This window comes from Lepidochelys olivacea, assembly GCF_965140295.1.
Source record: "Lepidochelys olivacea isolate rLepOli2 genome assembly, chromosome: 5".
In the NCBI taxonomy this organism is placed as follows: Eukaryota; Metazoa; Chordata; order Testudines; family Cheloniidae; genus Lepidochelys; species Lepidochelys olivacea.
In genome coordinates, this window is record NC_140415.1 from 73,457,395 (window position 1) to 73,479,377 (window position 21,983).

Consider the following 21,983-nt stretch of genomic DNA (forward strand, 5'->3'; position numbering starts at 1 on the left):
AATATAACTTTTATTTCCCAATAGTACACAACTTGCAATGCTTTGTAATCTACATGTGTACGTGGCTAGGTACCAGTCTGAATATTTAGCTGTGCCTGCTTGTATTGAAAACAATATATTTAAACTCAGCAGGTCATGTGACTGTCAGATACTTGCAGATCACCATCAGTAAGAACGGCTACTGTCTTGAATGAACAAAACTAACATTTCCATTTTTGCAAGGGGTGAGCTAGATACACCCCTTCTGGTCCGGAGAAGACAATTGCACCTCCTTGTTCCAGCAAAGATTTTTGCACACAGGCAGAAAGAAGTTTTCACTCTCCAAGGAGGAAAGGCAGTTTTTCCACCACCACTCTCTGCAGTGGACATTAAAGCTGCAGAACCCTTCAGAGGCTCCATAGGAGCCCCACCACTGGGCTGCATTGAATCAATGCATCTCTCAGTCAGTACCACCCACCCTTTGCAGGTTCTCTGGTACAGGGTAGAGTGCACGTGTCTTGCAAAACGTTAATCCCCTTTCTCACCTAATAGACTTTCTGCTGCAAGAGTCAGTACTATCAGAAAGTGAATCTGGCTCTCTCTTTCTCTTGTCTCTTGGATCTATTTTTAAAACTGGATCTATTCTGTACTTATCAGATAATTCCTGGGGTCCTGGAGTGTCTTTGGGTATTAAATTTACGTTATTTTGTGTCATTTTTAGAATTTCACACAATTTGTATTTTCTCTAATATTGCTGACAAACCTGAAAGACTGATGAAAAGCAAGGAAATGTGCTCAAGTGCTACACTATGAGTAGAAGAAACTTAAATGTTTCAAATACAATGGATCAAATTCAAACAGGCAGAAATGCCACTGAAGCCAGTTACTAGCTAGGCACAGCTATTGAACACATAGAAGGGCCATAATGCAAAACAATTTTAGGTAACAGTTTTGGATTGGAGGATACAATAATACAGTAATTGTGCTGTTACGTCTCCTGCACTGTTCAGCACAGGAGGGTTACTCCTCACTCCCTGTAGGCAACTCTGATAAATACAAAAACTCAGGTGTATGAGCTTGCTGTATGACTCCCATTTCCTTAGCTTTGTGTCCATTTCATGGGTGGATTCCTCTTTCAACACTCTTACATTGCTTGTCTGGAGAACACTGTTGCTTCAAGAAGGACTTTTTTTTTCTCTGGCCGGTCCATTAAGCCCACCTACTAGAGAGCCAACTGAACAGAGTATCTGTTTAAATTCTTACAGGCTTTTCATTTTATGCAGAGCAGCAGGAGGAATGTTGTGCCTTTTCTGGTGCAGAGCTAAATTTCCCACCAGAGACATATGTCTGCAAAGCGGACCTTCTCTCTGCCTCAGTGGATCCCAAGGGAAATGAGCAAGAAAATGTGGCAGCTACCTTCTCTCAGCACCAGGCAAGTATAGCAGGACATTTTTGTGACAACTACAGCACTAAAGAACACGCTTCACTCCCAGTCCAGCTAGACCAAAGCTGCCAAGAGATTTCCAGCTGAGCCACTGAGCATAAAGTTGCTTCCATTCCCCATAGCCCCCACCACAAGCATGGATAGATGTAAACAATAGGTGGTAGGCCTAGACTAAGCAATTGCTTGGTTCATTACCAACATTTAAATGCAATTCTGACACCCTGCCAAAGGCAGAATCAAAAAGAAATGCCATAGGAGTTCATTCAGTGAAATCTAGAATTTCTTCAAGTCCAAGTGCAAGATTCTAAAGCTCTGACTAAACACTGTCTTCAGTGCTGCCTTCCTGGGCATTTTATCATCTTAGATTTTTTTCAAACTTTTTATTTAAGAGATGCCATCACCATTCTTTGGCTATCACTAAAACTGAGCCCACACTAGAACCCTAGCTCCAAACCCTCTGTGCTCGCTTTGTAAATGTCCAGATCAAAACACTGCAGTTCTGGCCTTTCTTTGTGTTGTGCCTAAGCTGAAAACATGAATCTGAACACCTCTGTATTTGAAGAAAGCTTGGAAGCTGATCCAGACTTTACATCTCAAGCCTGTCTTTAGCTATGACTGTTGTTGCCTTGGTTCCTCTGGGTGACATTTGCCTTTCCCCACTAGAGCTGCTGTTTTGCTTCTTGTGCTCCACTGGGGAGCTGTTTATTAGTAGTAGTATTAATGTAGCACGTAAGTGCCCTGGTCATGGACCAGGACCCCATTATGCTAGGTGCTGTACAACAAGGCAGTCCTTGTCCCAAAAGAGCTTACAATTTAAGTATCAGACCATAGATAAGGTGGATGAGACAGACAAATGGGGGAGTACAAGGAAAAACGGAGACGACTGGTCAGTGTGTTAGGCAATGGTCTCTGAACACGGGCAGCCTAACCATTGTCAGGTGTGGTTTTTTGTAGGTATCACTACAGAGGAAGGTTTTAAGGAGGGAATTGAAGTAGGATAATGAGGTAGCTTTGCATATATTTACACGGAGATCCTCTGAGTATGAAGGGCAGCATGACAGAAAGCATGTAGATGCTTGTTTGAAAATTTAACAGGCGGGGGATGGATGCTGGTTTCATGGACCAGTCAGAGGCAGGAGTCAGTGTCTTGATAGTGAGAGAAAATAGGTGTGGTGGGGATGGATGGTAAAAGACCTTGAAATGTGAAGACAAGCAGCTTTTGTTTAATGCAGTAGCAATGAGGGAGGCAGTGGAGGGATACAAAGAGAGGGGCAACATGGCCAAAGCGATGAGCTAGGAAAATGATCTTTGCAGCAGCATTCTCAATAGACATGAGTGGGGCAAAATTAAATTTGTCAAGACCAGCAAAGAGGATGTTGCAGTAGTAGAGACATGAGATGATGAGAGCCTGGATAAGAGTTTTAGTTCTGTGGATGGATAGGAAAGACTGTATCTTAGAGATGTTATCCAGAAAGACTCTGCAAGATCTAGAGGTAGCCTGGATGTGAGCACCTAGAGAGAGGTCCAAATTGAAGATGACAGCCAGTACAACCTTTTTTTCTTTTTTTTTTTTTTTTTGGTGGGGAAGATTTCAATGCTTCACTTTTACTGTTATCTCAAAAAAAAATGTTGTTGTTATTTTACCTCTCTTTGCTGGATTGGGAGGCTGTAGGCCTTTAAAGTTCCAGACTGGTGCCAGAAACTTATACCCAGGTAATCAGGTATGATTCTTCTCTCACTCATGCCCATTTTTCACTGTTGCAAGTCCATTTGCTTCAGGATAGCAATTTATGATTCACATTGGTGTAAATGAGTAGAGAATTAGGCTCTCAATATTTTTAACAAATACCTAAACCCAAAAATGGGTCAGATACATACACATATGTCTTCTAACAATGGGTCTTATTTTAGATTTGTGGCATTAAGCAAGATTCCTGGTAATTGATTTTGCAAGACATAGCATAGACCAACATTTGAACTAGAAATTGTATGATCTTGAAGCTCATTCATGTTTGTTCTATTAGGGAGGACCGGGTCTATAATGAAGATATGAGGAATGATCTTTTTTGTTTTGCAAATATTACTGAAACATCATCCTACAGTACAGGTAAAATGTAGATCAATGGTCAAGGGAAAATGTCTGCTTGTGAATGATTGTCAGGCTTTTGCTTCAGAAATTAGTCACTCTGTAATGTGTGCTCCATTGACATCATAGACTTTTGAGAAATGATGCCTGCAGATGTGAGAGCTATCATACAGTCAGATCCATTCCAACATTTGTCACTCTGCATGAGTGAAGGTCTGAGAATTTGTCATACCTTGGTATTCATAGAGTTCACTTAATGATGGAAACATGTTGTTATACATCACGCTGGCTATAGTGTACATTTACTATAAAATTCAAACTCTCCCAGTTTCTGACCATGAAAAATAGGTATTGACCAGAACCTCGGAAAACTCCTGGTCCCATTAAAGTCAATGGGAGATTTACCATTGACTTCAATGAAATGGGGTGAAATCTGCACTTGTGTCAGTAGATAGGCCAAACAGATCTGTTGACACTTTTGGAGAATAGAAGAATCTAGGCAGGTCATCATTTTACTGTCTAGTTTGCTGGAAACCCCTCTAATGCATAATTTACAGTGCTCCTGAAAAACAAATATCATGCTCCTAATTCTGCTTTTACCAACAGCTATCCACTTTCATTAAATAAAATAGATGTGTTGCGTACAATTTTGCCCTGCAACTTCTGAGTTCCTAGAACACTTATGTGAAAATATTTAACTGCATATCTGCTCATAATTTATTCTATTCTATTTTGTGAACATTTATTATGAAATAAAATGGAAATAATTTACCTGTATTAAGCAACCGCTTGGCAAGAGGCTGAGAAAAAACAATTTCCTAAGGCAGGTGGACCTTTACTTAAGGTGTTTGTGAACTGTACTGGGAAGACTGAATAAAATCACATAATTAAATTCTATGTAATGGATACAAAATTATTTTATTATATACGTTATTGTTTAAAATACTTCAATCTACTTTACTTAAAACATGCTTTCATTTAAAATATACCATCACCCAGAATACCAGTACCGTATTAAATATAGTGTTTTAAGAATTTGTGGTGCTGTTAGAAAAATAATGCAGGAGAGCTCATTAAAAAGAGTTTTAATGGAATGTCAGTTATAAAAATTAGCACAAAAGCCACATTTTAAAAGGCTGTCTCTAAATTTGTGCCTATGATTTTGCAATTATTTAATGCTTATTTACATATGCAAATCAGGTATATTTCTACATGAGATGAGTATGTGAATTCTATTTGCACTGGACAAAGGAAGGGTTATGCACACTGTAAAACTATATACACAATTATAGGCTGTCTTGAAAAATTGGCACAGTTAGTTTATGAGCTCAGGATAGCTACAGGGGTGAAAGTAAGGCAGTCCGGACTGGTACAGCATACCGGTACAAAGTGGCCACCAGGACCAGCCCGTACCACTGACTTTAAAGTGCTGCCTCATCGCTGTTCCTTTTGCGCCCCCCATCGGCGGCCCTGCCACATTCCTACCAGCAGGGCTGCCAATGGGGGGGGAGGGCGCAAAAGGGGCAGCGATGACCTGGCAGGGGTGCCGATGGGGGGTGTAAAAGGGGCAGTGACATTAAAGCCCTGGGCGGTGCGGATCAGGGAGCGCAGATGGACTGGCTGGGGGGCGCTGACCCCCAGCGCCACCCCTTCTGCCCGAGGCTCTGCCCCTTCTGGGGGGGGGAGGCCAGAGTGGCCCCCTACCAGTAAGAGCTCCATTTTACTTTCACCCCTGGATAGCTAGAATGGGTTAGTAAATTCTGAATTTATTCTGTTCTCTGTGTGATAAATTCCTCCTTTTCTGAAATGGCTACAAGTCATCATGTTTAGATGTTCTACAAAGTCTTGGCAATTAATTAGCAGGCCTTGCTGCTCTCTAATTCTTGTAAAAAATAAAAACCTGGTTGGCAGATTCTGTTCTAAAGATAGATCAAGATGGCTGAAGACCATGATAGCATTCAAGAGTACATCCGAAAGTTACCTTTTAACTGTACTAACAGTATACTGGTTTTGTTCTGTATTAGTCCTTTCAACTTGGTCTGTGAATAATAACTGGAATTCCCAAGTGTTCTTAAAAACTTGATGTTTACCAACACAAAATATGCAATTTAAAATAAAGTATAGTCTAACAGGCAGGAATGAGCCGAACCAAACGGTGTAAACTCCAGATAGAGTATATTACTGCTTTGAAATTCCAAAAGCTGTGTGCACTTCCCCCATTTGTTTTGTTTCTGATGAAATAAGATTCCGCTGAAGAGAGAGCAGGAGCTTGAAGCAGTAATTTAGTTTATTGTTGCCTTAGTCCTGCATAATGTTCAAAGTACAATAATTGAAATACATTTTTCAGTTTTTCAGTTTGTCATCTTAAAATAAGACTTTCTTGCGACTGGGAATTGTGCTTTTATCCAGCAGATATAATTCCAACAGAAAATATTGTTGGATTTTTTTGTCCATTGTTAATTATGGAAAAAATGGGGGAGGGTATGATTATGCAACATTATGCCATCATTTAACATAACAGTATAGATTATCTATGCCTCTGTTTCCTGATCTTTAAAATGGGAATACCACGTCTCAGTTCAAGTGGAAGGCCCTCTGGAAGTGCAAAGTATGATAATAATTCAATGTATTTATAATAACGATAAAACTTTAAAATCCCAATTTAAATTAATGTGCTATCTCTGCAAACTATTTATTATTAAAAGAATAAACATCATTTGTTTTCTTCCATGGTAGTGCAAAGAAGAAATCCACAAGTAATATTCTACCTTTCCTCTTTTGAACAAAGGTAAAAAGTGTGCATTTTCACGCATACCATCATGATGTGATTCTGTCGTATTTCACTAGCCCAACAGAGCAGTCTAAATTAGTATTTACAGGAGAGCCCTCCAACAAACACCTTGATGCTTCATGAAGCAGTTCTGATGATTCAAGAGAGAGCATTCTGTCCCGCAGGCCATTAGAAGGCATTTCCCTAGCATGCTGGTGGCAGTTTGGAGCTGCTACAGGTACATGATAATAATTCCAATTCAGGTAATTGCATTTTTTTTTACCTGAATTCCCTTAATTTCAATTGGATACAGTATTCTTTTTTGCTTTTTGATTCTACACTGTGATTTGCCATTTAAACAGCTGCTTCATTCCATCATGCCAGTGGCAGGTGAACTATTCTTTGCACATTACTGCTTCAGAGGGATGGTCTCAGACTCAAGTTATTAATATTTGGGAAGTGTTTTGAGAAACATTGATGAAAGATAGTACAGAGGGATTATTGGGATTAAATAATAGCATTCCTGAGCTGAGGCACAAGAGTTCACCACTACTGACTTTCTAGTGATTTTCATTGTGGCCTCTTTGTGATACATTTGACAGTTTAGATTTCAGGGCTATAATTTTAAGAGAACATGGTGATCCTCAGAGCAGTTGATTTCCATTGCTGGTTAAAAGTCCTTGCTCAGATTCTGCACTGACTCCCTGTGCACTCCCACTGCCCTCCCCCTGTGTGACTTCACCCAGATTCAAAGGTGAGGCTAAGGGTTGATTAATTTACATGCTAGGGGGAGATTGGTCAGAAAATGTGGGCAGAGTATCAAGCTATGTCTACACTTCTGGTGGTATGTGGAGTGTATAAACTACACACACCCCTAGCACTGGTATAAATAGAGCCTTCTCTGCAGCTCTCAGCAATGCTCCCTTGCCAGGGCTGGGATTTGGAAGAATGAAGACACTTCCTCCTGGCTCCCCCATGCCTTGAGGGCGTGAGAGACTCCAGCTTCCCTTTCCTTGATTTCCTCCAGCACTAGAATAGGAGTGAGGGAGCAGAGACTCTGAAGAAGAAGAAGCTTAAAGAGAGAATCAGAACAGGGAGCAGCACCAGCAACATCTGGGAAGAGACTTATTTGTGGGGTGAAATTGGTGTGGAGGTTCAGATAGGGCAGAACTAATGGGGAGAGATTAGGGCTGCATGGTGAGCAGATGAGTTTCACTGGACTGGTCTATGCTTGGGAGGGATCCGGGACAAATGAAATGGCTGAGGGCACAAATGAATGTACTTGGTGTGTCTCAGTATATGGGGAGAAGGAGGCAGATGAATTCACTGAGGAGTCTATGTTAATGAGGGAGTCTGTGGGGTCTTTGTATAGGGGCAAATACATTAATTGAGGGGAACTTAGAGCAAATTAATTAGGGAAATTTCCATATTTATTGAGGGTAGCAGAATTGATTGTTTTGGAGGGAAGGATGAGAGAGTGAGGGAAACAGAAGAATTTAGAATGAGGAAAAGTGGAGGCAAGCATAGGAGTGAAACCAGGGTAAACTTCAAGGTGCAAAGAGAGACTTTGCCTCTCTGTACTAGGAGTTGCACTGATACAGCTTCATTGACGGCTGTAAACAGGGCAAATCCCCAGTCTAGACAAAGTGAAACTCTCTGTGTGTGTGTGTGTGTGTGTGTGTGTGTGTGTGTGTGTGTGTGTCAGAAAAATACTGGGGCTAGAGAGGCTGTCTGTAGAAGTTGGCAGGTGTATTACAAAAGAGCTGATTTGGGAATTGGTGGATTAATTTGTAGTTGGGGACTGCTTTATATTACAACCTCCTCTTAGTTGTTTTACCTATTATAACCTGCTTCTACTCTCTTGGCTCATAATCTACTCCACTATATTTCTCTTCCATGGGATTTGCATCTGCTTATTCCAGGCTGTACTTGGAACAGTATTTATAGTTACAAACATACATACACTTGGCACAAAACAACCTCCAGCCAAGTTGCAGAGCTATTTCTGCAAGACGTGTGTTGTTCAAAGTAGTAAAGTGGACTGGGCATAATTTGTAGAAAAAGATCACTTCTGTTTGTCAGAAGAGAACATGGAAATAGAGCTGTTCAAATAACGTTTTTTTGTTTCGGAATCCAAAATGTTTTATTTCATTTGCAGGGTTTTTTAAAATCTTTTTTTCCCTGCCTATAAAATCACAGGGCATTTCAGATTTAAAAAATTGAAAGTTTAGTTTGAAAATGTTGAAACTAAAGTTAGATTTTTTATTTTTTATTTCTATTGTTCAGCCAAAACAACTCCGTGAATTCAACCAGAGTTCGCAAACTGTTTTAGTCAATACAAATCTGTATTAGTTAAAAAAAAAAAAAAAAAAAAAAGGTTTTGCACAACAAATTTTGACCAGCTCTACATGAAAGTATATATAAGTGACTAAAAACAAGATTTAAGGTAACTTTATCTGTAGACTTTAAAGAAAGCCTTCAAACAGCTTCTAGTTTTATTGTGCTAGATACTAATCCAGTCTTACTTCCTTTTAGCAATTGCAGATACCATGACTATGAACGGGCCTTTCTGGATTCATTTACAGATGTATTCTAAATTTTAAACCTTGTATCTGGCTGCCCTTGTTCAGACATTAGAAACTGAATTTGTTCTAAAATCCATTTCTTTTTTCAACTCCTAGATGGAAAAAGCATGACTTCAAAGTGGTGCTCTTCAGTAAACAATTGATGATGCCTTGACAGTTTACCAGTCTATGGTAACAGACTCTTTATATAACCATGAACTAAAATAGCTGTACTATATTCATCACATTTATCAAGAATGGTGATTCATCTGATGCCTTTCATATTTCTTCAGTGAAGGAGAAACTTCTTAAAAAATGCTTTTGAAACACACAGCAGTAACTCCTTGGGGTTTGTTTTATTGTTGTTTTCAGGGTGCAGGGTGCACTGCACTGGTGGTGGCTGTGGTTGCAAGGAAGTTAGAACTCACCAAAGCTGAAAAACATGTGCATAATTTCATGATGGATACCCAGCTAACTAAAAGAGTAAGTTATACCTGCAGATCTTTATATTCCCCACTGAAAAGGGAATGTTGTTTAATGTATTTCTGAGACGTGTTGGGGAAAAAATAGAATTTTCTTTCTTCTACTTCTCTTTGGGCCTTCTTCTGCAAGGTGCTGGGTGCCTTCTGGGGAGTACTGAGCACCTGAACTTCCATTGACTTCAACGGAAGTTGCAGGTTCTCACTCCTAATGAGGATTTGGTGCAATGGCAGTAGATTTGAAGATTCTTTTACAGCGGGACATATTGAAACTAGACCAAAGCTGAAAGGTAACTGAGGTAACCAGCAAAGAACAGAATATTATTCTGAAAGACGAGTTTATTATGTATTAAACTAGACTGAGTTTTGTGCAGCATATGAGAGGAAAAAACTACAGCATATAGGTAATTCTTGTAGTTCTATTAGATTATATGAATTAAAAAAGCGATATAGATTGAAATCCTGAAATCCAAACATACACAAGTAGAAAAACTGTTCTTTTGTAAAAGAACGAGAGATGCTTCCTTACATGTGAGAACATCTTGAAAAACAGAATTAAAAATATTCACAAATGATTTTTTGGTCAAGTCTTTGCTATTGCTTCATTTACTGAACACATGGGGTTATTCAATCAGCCACTTGCAATAATGTAGCAATCTCATATACCCATTAAAGATATTTCACAGATGGAAACTAAAATTCAATAAGAAAATGTTTTTAATTAATTGATTTTAAAAATAACCATGTCAAGAAAATATAAGCATCACAGCTAAGAAGACAGTGAAGATTTACAATCCAGGAAGAATATGTTTATGCAAAGGGAACAAATAATGGAGTTTACCTTTCTCATTTGATCAGTCTCATTCATTTCAGGGGGATTATTTATGTGAGACAAGTCTGCTCAGTCAGACCCAAAAGCAGGAAAAACAACCTGGCAGATTAGGAAGAAGGTGGTGATAGTCACATAGGTATTAAGAAACTGAACCATGCCAACCATGAATGTGAGTAACAGGAAGGTAAAACTCTCCCTCTCTCCTCCCCTCCTCCCAATGTGGAACAAGGTGGGTGAGGTCAATATCTTTTATTGGACCAACTTCTGTTGGGGAGAGAGACAAGCTTTCACCAACAGAAGTTGGTCCAATAAAAGATATTACCTCATCTGCCTTGTCTCTTTAATATCTTTAACAACAAATGAAAATCTAGGCAGTAAAATGGATTCATGCAAATTTGCTAGCTCTTGTGAATTTAGCATTTCAGTCACCTCTCTTTAATCCCAGACTATCTGCCTTCTCTAGCTATCTATTCCTCCAAATAAATCTAAACATCAGCTCAGTGTAATATTTAAATTAGCCTCAGAGCATACTTGTGCAGTAACCTCAGCTACTCAGATAATACAAAGGAAAGCAAACAACCTTCGTGTTTCTGAATATTTGTTAGATCACAAAACACAAGAGGTGGATTTTGCCATAAATCACAAACTGACGGTGTCCAAAGCTAAGGGGAGAGCAAGGACTTCATTCCTTGAGTGAGGTCCAGTGAGCCTGATTCTGCTTCCATTGACATAAGTGGCAAAGCTCCCAGTGACAACAGTGATACATGATTGGGACTGTTGTCTCTGGGCGCTCCTGCTAGTTGCAGGATCTGCATTGTTACCTTGTGTATACTATAATTTAGCTTGACTACGGCAATGGTGGATATGATAGAAACATAGGTAGAGAGGGATAAGGAGAGAGATAAGAGCTACAATAGAATTCTCTATATTTACCTTAGGAAGTATCCTATCAATTAACATTAGTCATCAATACATTGAAATGCTTTGTCAGTATTTGTATAAGTATTGTGAGTGCCACACTGGGGACATCTGAGGGCATAGGAGAACTGTAGGTCTCCTTACGTTTTATATTGTGAATATCGTTCTATAGAGACCCTCATTTTAGAAAAATACAAAGCAGACATGAATCATATACCGTAAACATAGCTGTAAGGTTTTGACAATATGCTTATCTCAGAGAAAGTGGAGGGACAAAAATGGGAAAACCAGAACAAAGAAAAACAGAAACACTTATTTGAGCATCTCTTGAATTTATCACAGAGGAAAAGACTGTTAAATCACTATTAGAAGTGAGAGGGAGAAATCCTACAAGAAGGAAGTGACCAGAAGAGACAAACTTGTAATAGGGAAATCCATTTTTGGTCCTGTACAATCTATCCAGTTAAATACTGGACATGTAACGTTTTAATGTCTGTTTCATATAATTTACACATACTGAGAACACCAAATGGGTCAAGTTCCTATCAGAAACAGATGTGATTCTCAGCCAAAGAGGAAGCTGTTACAAATATCACTTTTAGAAGAAGCATAAATTTATTAGACAGGCCTCATTGTCTCTGGTCATGTCATCACATTTCCTGCATCACTGCTGTAGCTTCATACAGCACCCTTACCCCACAGATATCTAGGACCATGAGTGCTTCTGAAAGATGGTGTACACCAGAGAAAATTCAAAGAGACATTAATGCTATTTTTGTGAGTCTGGTGTTTTCTTTTATTAAACAGGTGAAAAATGCAGCTGCCAATGTACTCAGGGAAACATGGTTAATTTATAAAAATACAAAGCTGGTTAAAAAGATAGACCATGCAAAAGTAAGGAAACATCAACGCAAATTCTTGCAAGCTATTCATCAGTAAGTACTATTTTGGTTTGGTTTTTCTGTCCAGACTTATCTATCCTCACCCCGGAACTTTGCTCTGGGTTCTGAATTTTCTCTTTCTCGTAGAATAAAGCAAAATAAGATTTTAGAGTAGTGTTTATTCACAAAAGAAACTGGGCCAGGAGTGCATAGCTATGATCTGAATTTTTGTAAACATTTTCCTGGAATTTTCTATCATGCTTCATAAATTAGCATGAAGATTTTAATGTTATGTTATTACCAGGAGTTTGTTGTTACTATTGTATGAATTGGCTTAAAAGCAGTTGACTCCTTTTATCACTGAAGAAAACAGAAATGCAGCAAGTATGTCAGTTTCATTTAAAGCAAATATTTTAATCCTTTCATGTCAGAATAATCTAATCACTTTAAAATAGAGGCTATTACTACAACTAATATTTAATGAAAAGATAATAGACCAGATTCTCTGGCCCTTAGAGCTGCTCCAACAGCTCAAAGGGAACAAAAATGTAATTGCCTGGTCTCAGCTGGGGATTTCCTTGGTATGGGAGAGTCCTCAGTGGGTGTAGTTGGCATAGCTGACTCCTACACTACCCCCTGGCATCTGGGCAGGGAAGTAGCATGGCCAGAGCATGCTGTACTCTGGCAATCCCTAGATTACCCCTTTGGAGTTTTTACCAGCATAATTTAGATCAGCCCCTAGCCTGTCCTGATCCCCATCAGGGGATAAAATTAGTCTGAGAATCAGGAGTGATAAAGACAGAGACTGGACAAGATTCTCTGTTGGGCCCAGTCGTAGTAGTAAGCTGAATCATCATAATACAGCCCCTGAAACTCTGCTACGTTCTAAATTTGGCCTAAAATTCACAGTAAGTGTTTGTCATAAAGCAGATCCACAGCCAGGAGGATGGACCAAGACTCCTCACATGAGTAACTTTTGGGCTTCAAAGTAAAGACATGCAGTGCATGGGGACTAGCGTTCCTCCAACCCACAGATAGAGCATGTTAGCAGATAGTTTCCTGAGCTACATGGAATGAAAATGCAGATCCCAGGGGGTTGCTAGGACATCTGGCACCTTCACACCTGCTCTGGGACCTCCTGCTGACCCTTCCAGCTGCATGGCAATCCAGCTCATTGAAGCCTTTGGTGCCTGCCATGAGTTGAGCTTCCACAACATAGTGAGGAAAAGTTAGCTCAGCCTCTGGTTGTACTGGTTTTTTAAATAAATTCTAAATGCAAGTTGATGTGGGCTTGTGCACATCCCATACCCACTCCCCCACCCCAAGCCCCCCAACCTCTGCCTACATGTGGTCCAAGCCACAGGAAGGGATGGTGTTGGCTGGCTCACATATATTCACTCTCACTGCTCAGGAGGTGGGAGGTCTGCAGGAGGAGATTTCTCTTCCTGTGTGGATATAGGGACTGGGAGCACAATCTGGCCATTAATTTTCTCATCTATAAATTGGGGATAATATTTGCTTCACTTCAGATATGTTAATGTTTGTGCAGTGCACTGAAGGTTTTTAAGTACTGTACAAACACTGCATGTTGGTTCACTTTAGCAAAGTTGCAAATTTTAATGTAGAACTGTTGTAAACACTTATAATAGAAATACTTTTATGTAAAAAGCCCACAAAAGATTAGGATTTGGTAGGTTAAGATTGTGTTCTGAAATGTATTTACTCAGCTTTGTCATCTTGTGCACCATGGATGGTGGGGCCGCAGGGTGTGCACGCACATTTTACATCTGTCCTTTGTCCACATAAGATATTCCTTCGTTTTAACCTTGCCATGTATTTTGTATGTGTGTATGCAAAAATGAATTTAAAATAAAAAGTCTGTCTGGCTCAATCTGCAGTCTTACACACCATTCAGACCCCAAAAGAGGTGCACAAGGGTGCAGATATTTGTTCTGCATCTGCCTTAACTATTCAGCAGTCAGTTCAGTTGGGTTGCAGTGGTCATTTTTTCTAGTTATGCCAGTCCAGGACTCTGAGAGCTCATGCTAATGAGTTTCCCTTTGCCCTGCAGCACTTTGCTTCTGATTCAGAAGGATACTTTGCATAATATATTGTATTTTAGCAAAAGATTGGAGGGCCTCTTCTGTGCATACAATGATAACCTGTTAGGAGTATAGCTCCAGAATTCTGCTTTTTTTTTTTTTCTTTTAGTTAGAGTACCTGGGCACAATGAAATTTTTTGGTTTTGGTTTACTTCTCTTTTGATTCCTAGCAATATGTCCCTTATCCATCTTTATTCTGGGTTAGTTTTTAATTTTTTAAAAACACATTATTCTCTTGTTCTACCACAAATTATTGGACTGGTTTCAGGAATCATGGTTGAAGGTCTATGGCCTGTGTCATACAAGAGGTCAGAATAAATTATCCTTTCTGACCCCTAAAAACTACAGAATCCATGAAATTATTCTGCCTTCAGTACATCTGCCTTCAGCAACTCATAATCCTTTTTCCTCATGTAAATTAAATGGGGTGTGGGGAGAATCATAGGAACCACTAGACATAATTAATAAATGGTATATTCTATACGGATAAGGAAGATCCATGGGTCACAGGCTGGCATAAAGGAAAATGGGAAAGAAATGGAAGGCTTAATGATGTGTAACATTACTGCAAATCCCATCATTATTGTGCAAACAAATCAGGCTTAACCCATGGCTGTTGCTGATCCATAGAAGCCAATGGTGAAACCATGGGACCTGCTGAATTGAACCGACTGTATACCTATGAACACCACCCCCTGTGTTGGTTTGTTCTCGTATATTTTACAGATTGTTTTCTTTTGTTTTGTCTTTTTATTTCAACAAAATGAAAATAGAGCTCGGAAGTAAGTTGTATGGGCTGTTCCTTTCAAATTTGCAGAATTTACCACTGTCTGCATGCAACAAATGGATTCTTTATTTGTGAATTTAATGGTCTGATTGCTGCTGTGAAAATGTGATCCAAAATCATGATCTTTGCTGTGATAAGTGAAGTTCATAAGGAAGGAATTAGAATATCCATATTTTAAGAAAAAAATAAAATCTGCTAACTTCCTTTTAATCTGGCTGTTGCAGCTAAAGAATGATCTTTATGTAATAGCTGTACCTTTGCAGCCCCAGGCCAAATTTTGTCAGCTGGTATTTCTGCTGTTCCATTATCCATGGAATTACATGGGCTTTAAGTCAGCGCAAAGATTAGTCCAGTGTGCTGAAGTGTAAAGAATTGGCAATTGGGTTGTGCACAATATATAGCGTCTTCAGAAGCTAGAAAATAAAATGTATATGTATCTTTTCAATGGTTTGAATAAATTCACAACAAAATACTAAGGGTATAATTCTACAGTCAAATCTGTACATACTTTTCAGAGATAAGCATCTTCAGTGAGTCTGTTCTGGGCTGTAATGTTTAACTCATGTTCTTCAGGAGTTTTCCATATTCCAAAAGTGCTTAGCTACAGCTCTGTGCACCAACAGTGTTTCAGAAGATGAAGCTCCATCAGGTGATGAAGCTTTGGGTTTGCCCAAAAAAGGGAAGCTAGCCAGCAGACTGACTGAATGTCAGCAGCACACTGCTGCTCCTACCTCAGCAACAGAAATTATTACACACCTTCAGTGGGATATTTTACTCTTTACAGCTTTCTTTTAAGCATGAAGTTGGAAGTCAATATGTTTCTACAAATGAATTGCTTAATGTAAAGATCCAAATACAAACTTCATTTGATAGCTTCTTATGGATTTTGGAAAATTCCTGAAGTATTTTGGTTACATAAAAATTCCTACTTGAGACACAGAATAAACTTTCCAGCTCCTATATGTTTCATAGTATTTTAATGGCAACTGGAGTCACTTTCCCGAGTTCATTCTGTTGAAATTTCCAAAAAATAAGAACTGCCACTGAACAGGAATCTATTCCCTAATTATGCATACATGTCTAGCATGTTAGTTACAGTGCATGATATTTCTCCATTTGTATCATGTGGGGTGACTTTTTTTGAAAATAGTGTTTTTTAAGAATATCCATTAGGCCTCTTGATGTGGTTAGGAGTCCAGTTTCTGCTTGTCAGCTAAAATGAAACACCTTAGCAAACAATTCACACTTAAATGGTTAAAATCTCATAAAGCTATTGCGGATGAGTACATCTGCAAACCACTCCCATAGCTTGATCTGGAAACCTGAGTTTGTGACAGGGAAGGATGTGGAAAAGTTTTGTAGCCTTGATCATATGGAGAGATCTGCTCAACAATGGAATTAATTACAAAAATCTCACTGACGGTAGACTTTTGCCCTTAGAGTTTTGATTCTCTACCTGTAAAACTGAAATTGTCCTGGCTTTAGGCCTAATTCTCCTTTCACTTATGCTGGTGTAACCCAGGAGCATTGAAGTCAGTGGCATTAAACCAGGGTAAAACCAGTATAAGTGAGAAGAGTCAGGCCCCTAACTTCTTTTATGCGAGAAATCAGAAGTTAGAGGTATTTTAACTCTTTTATATACTGAAATTTATATTTGTGATACAAAACTAATCTTGTATTTTGAGTAAAAGATTATAAAATGACCCATTCTGTCACACACAAAAAACATTTATCAGTTGGTGTGTTTGATCAGTTTACCATTTGCAGTAAAGCTTGGTAATATCATTAACGTTATCAAATGAATGAGGGTTTTTTTCCTTCTCACTGGTTTTGAGTTCACAAAATAGTTGATTAAAAGTGTCCATTTGTATAGGCCTTGTTGGAAATACAGGCCTTTTAACAAAGCATACAGATTTTTTTTCCTAGTACAGTGTGAGAAACTTAAAGCTTGCATTCCCTCTCTCATTGTATGTGCATAACTGTAATTAACTTAATGCAATTACTCAAGCATCCAGAGGAAAAAATACAGGAGTTTTTACAATGCTGTAGTTTAAGCAGTGCATTTGCATGCTGACATACTAACAGCAGAATTCTGAAAAACATGTTTGATATATATTTTGAAATTTAATGGTATTTAGAGGTAAGTTGAAAGTTAAATTCAGTAGGACAATAAAATTAATATAGTGACAAGTATTCTGGTTATTTAGCTGCTGGTCAGATAAAAGTTTGTTTAAAATTAAAAAGAAACTCACTTATCACTGTATTTTCATCAGGTTCAAACACCTTCTAACCCAATCCATTTCAGACTGAACAGGGCTAATACCTGTATCTAGTCATGTAGGTATAGGAAGATTCTTGACTGTTGTAACATTATTGATGAAATCTGACTTGTTTTGTTTCTCTTCCTATATCTACTTGTCATGATACTGAGGCTTTAAGGAATGTTTTGGCTTTCTTTCATACAGTATGAGTAAATCTTTACCTCCCTTTTTGAATTCAACTTTAACCATGATAAATAATAGTCTTGAGGACATCACATTTTCTTGCTCTTTCTTTTTTGCGGTGTTGAGGAAGCATGCTTCTCATTGTACCAGACACATAACCAGATCTGACTTTATACAAAGTACTCAAGGCATTGTCCATGCAGTTATTTGTTCTTGTAAGTTATATGCATGCTATTTAGAAGACCTAATATGGAAAAAAAACGTATCTGACCTCAGATTCCACCTTTTTAGATTACGAAGTGTAAAAATGGAGCAAAGGAAACTGAACGATCAAGCAAACACTTTGGTGGACCTGGCAAAGGTTAGTAGGCAATTAACATTTCGTTTGTTCTTTTGTAAAGTAACATTTATCTTCTCAAAAGGAATAGTTCAGAATAAAAAGCTCATCTCTTCACTGTAGTTCACAGGTACACATACACACTCTTCCTTAGTCAGTCATTATAGGAAAACAGGCCAATTGTCTTGTCTTCTGTGGTAAATTATGTTAAAGCCAGTATCATTCTGTCTGAAATGGCAAATACTTGATACTTCAGAAAAAAGGCAAAGTCCTTGTATAATGCATGTAACAAGGAGCCTGATCCGATGTTTAGCCTCTTTCAGGAATGGGCCATGTTTGTATCATGCTATATATGTGAAAGAGTAAATTCTTCCCTATATTTACATATTATGTGAGAGGGAGCATAGCCTACTGGTTACTGTGGGGGACTGGAATGCAGGAGTTCTGGGTTCATGTCCAGCACTGCTACTGTGACCTTGGGCAAGTTACATTACATCTGTGTTTCTGGTCCATATCTGTAAAATAGGGATAATACTTACCTACTTTGCTAGTGTGTTATGAAGCTTGATTAATTAAACTTCTTAAAACCCTTTGAGATCTTCAGATGAAAGGTGTCATTCAAGTGCAAAGTATTATTATATCATGTGTTTTCTGTAGAGAATAATAATCAGATTTATAGGATTGAGGCCCAAAATGTACAAGGTTTCACATCCACATATGTTTATATAGCAGCTGCTCAATCTGAACTTCATATGTCACTAAGCGAGAGTGTATATATTTTAAATAAATATCTCCGACGTCTATCCCAGATTCTTTGAATCCACATTTGTTCAGTGCTTGCCTTTATGAACAGCCTGAATCCTTCAGTATGCATCCCACTCGGGCAAAATTCCCCAGCTTGCCTAAACTAAAAATAAATGGGTACCCAGCTAACTACTGTGGATGCACTTCAAGCACTTCCTATTTATGTCAACTAATAAAGACAACAGATCTGTCCATGAGACGCATATAGAGTAGCTTGCCCTCAAGAATCATGCCAACACCCTTGAAACACCATGCAGTGAAAAAAGAATATGGAAGTTGGGCTGATTCGTCACTGTCTTGCACCTTACACAGTCATTCAGTTAATTGTTCATTCCCTTTCTGTGTACTGTAAACTTAACTGCACGTCAGTAAATTTGCCTACAAGGTAATAAAGGATCTGGTTATTTCACATCAGTTTAAGTGTTTAAACCCAAGTGTTTGAACTCCTCCCTCTTGTAGACATAGATAAACCACCTTAACTCTTATCTCTGTTTCAGACACTGCATTCCAGTCTCATAAGAAAAATACAGTACAGTAATCAAAATAACAGAAAATTATTAATAAACAAGAATATTGTTTCATAAAGAGATTTAGCAATACAACCATGCAAAGATGAATGTACTTTTACATTCTAATCCCTTCTGCTTACTCGTACAGCTAGTGAACTCTGAAAAATAAATTAAACTCTATTTTATCATTTAAGGATCATTGATTCAACAAGTCCCAGTGTAGATTCTTCATTTTTAGCAGTGAAAATGAAGTATAAAACTTGTATGCTTCACATTTACGATAGAGCATGTGGTTATTTTCAAAGCACTTTGTGTTACTAAATCGCTTGTATTATCACTTATATTTTTGTTTTCTGGGGGGTTGGATGGTTGTACATTAAAAGTATAGTTTCTCCTTGGTCGGCATAAGGAGCTCCATTAACACTAATGAGAGCTCCATATGCTGATCAAGGGGAGAACATACTGCTTAGAAGTATGAAGATCCATTTAACGCAAATATAGAGAAGGATAAAAATTCCAGAATTTATACCATATACAGTGGAATCTTTGGACTTCCTCCACTTGTTGAATAAATCCAGTATTAAGGTAGCACATTTCTAAATCTCTGTACTTCTGAAAAGTCTTCTGTTTGACCCAGTTCATCAACAGTTTGAAATTAAAACAGCTTAATGAATGAATGAATGTTAACTTCTTCTCATTGAATGTTGCACCAAGTGGGGATTTGTACTAAAGCCCTGAGTAAAATTACTTCATGAGACAGGTGCTTGTTGTAGTATCATCAGCCTTCCACTCATGCTGACCTTTTCTGTCAGTGCCAACTTTAAAGGGCTGGGGAAAAATACAAAAACAAAACCCTTTCAGAAACCCGACTGGAATAACCCTTCAGACTGAAATGTTTGCAAACCAGATATAAAGCTCTGCTTGCATCCTCTCCTTTCAGACTCAAAACATCATGTATGACCTGATTTCTGACTTAAATGAAAGAAGTGAAGATTTTGAGAAGAGGATTGTTACTCTGGAAACTAAACTGGAAACTTTAATTGGTAGCATTCAAGCTCTCCCAGGACTGATTAGCCAGACAATCAGCCAACAACAGAGGGATTTTCTTGAAGCTCAGATACAAAATTACGACAAGCATGTGGCCTACAGTGCTGAGAGATCACGATCTTTGTCGAGACGGAGATCCTCCTCCACAGCACCACCAACTTCGTCAGAGAGTAGCTAGAAGAGAATACGTTAACCACAAAATAAAGACTTTTTGCCATCATATGGTCGATATTTTAGCTTTTATTGTAAAGCCCTATGGTTCTAATCAGTGTTATCTTGGTTCTGATGTCAGAATCCTGGAAACCTGAACACAAAGTTTTAGGCCAAAATGAGTGAAAACTTTTTTTTCCTGTCAGATGCACAGTGAATGCACCTATTATTGCTATATAGATTATTCCTCCTGTAATTTCACTAAGTTTTTATTCATGCACTTAAAACAAACTTTACTATTACAGTATATAATATAATAAAAAGGTTAATTTCTGCATATACCTGCTTGGTCACTTTGGCTTGAACATTCTTAAAGATTTATTAAGCATTATTTTAAGGCCAAATACAGAAGATGATTCTAACTAAAGAAAGACAAAGTTTAAGCTTAATTAGCCTTCAGATGTGAACATTGATTTTCTAAACTCAGCCCACAGGGGAGAAAAAAAACAATTGCTGGATGAACATTAAAACAGTTTGTGTATGTATAGTCACTTGAGAGGGACAATGTTAACTTGAATTTTTTTAAAAGTGATTATTTCTTAAAAAAAATATAAAAAACCAGTTTCTGGTACACCCTTAAAAAATCATGGAACATTTTATAAAGTAGTATTGGGGGGGGGGGTCTGCTCACCTATTTATGTTAATAAAGGCCTTTTTCAGTAGTGGGAAACTGACTATTTAACTTCCTATACAGTGAAATTGACTATTCATAAAATGTTGCAAATGTACAAAGCACAGTAAAAACACAGAGGGGAAGTAATTCCTCCTAATTTATGCAGTTATAATCAGTTTAGGAGTGACTTGTAACTATAGCAGATGAAAATCATATCTGTCTGGAAATATTGTAAGTCGATAGTGTCCCTTTAAATTACTCTGCATTTCTATTTGCATTTCAAAACGGTGTTTGTTTTGTTTTTTGTCATATATCTCTGTATGGTGGGTACAAGCTACAGAGAAAAGCCTAAGTTACTGTGTCATAGCAGCTCAGTGCTAAATATCATGTCACATTTAGATAATCCCTTTGATTTCAACTACATAGCAAACTAACATAGAAATGAAGTGAGGATTAATCTAAGAGGCTCTTCATGATGGTCATAAAAAAGCTGTTGGAAGCTAGTGTTCCAGGTGATGGAATTGAACTGGTGGGTACTCCATTGCTTTCCTTTCATTCACTAATAATGAAGTCTCTGATATTTTGAAAAGGCATATGTATGCATTTGGGAAGTATTCTCTTTGGCTTTTCTACTGCATATATTCATGAGTGGCAATCCTGAGTAAATTATTTGTGCAAGGCACAAGAGTATTACATGCACGGTTCCCATTTATAAAAACAGGATGTAGGGGGCTTTAACTCCCTTTGTTGGTTATCATCTTTATCTGTCAACTGATGGAGTCTAACACAAATGAGTACTTGAAGATAATTGGTAAGTATAGCTATTTCATGTTTTCATAAAATATATTTATGAAATACATCTACATATGAACTATATGCATGTTGGAGGAAATGGAGGTTGTTATATTAAAAGATTGCAAGTTCCACTCTACAGAAATTAATTTTTGGCAACAATTTAAAGGAAATTGCTATTCTTATCTTAGAAACACAGGGACATTTCTAGGATGAATCCTTCCATGAATACCCTCGTGCTGGGAAATAGAATTTCACTGCTTTATACACCAGTACACTTAGCACATTAGCACTGGGAAATCCAGACCACTTCTAAGCAGCTTCATTTTTGCCCAGTTAAGGGTGCTACCATTACAGGGGATACACTTGTGCGGCATACATTGTG

The 21,983-nt window shown here is 38.2% G+C and overlaps 1 protein-coding gene across 2 annotated transcripts in view; it reads left to right on the top strand.

The window, feature by feature from the left end:
- KCNN2 (potassium calcium-activated channel subfamily N member 2) overlaps positions 1–20,470 on the top strand; it is a gene marked incomplete at its 5' end in the record, with an annotated part of 107,512 nt that extends 87,042 nt beyond the window's left edge. For both annotated transcript variants that reach the window (XM_084628238.1, XM_084628239.1), the window contains 4 exons: positions 9,216–9,326; positions 11,880–12,007; positions 17,578–17,647; positions 19,877–20,470. In XM_084628238.1, coding sequence (XP_084484364.1) covers positions 9,216–9,326; positions 11,880–12,007; positions 17,578–17,647; positions 19,877–20,161 — 594 coding nt within the window. In that variant the 3' untranslated portion in view covers positions 20,162–20,470. The remainder of the gene's footprint in view (positions 1–9,215; positions 9,327–11,879; positions 12,008–17,577; positions 17,648–19,876) is intronic.
- Between the last annotated feature and the right edge of the window lie 1,513 nt (positions 20,471–21,983).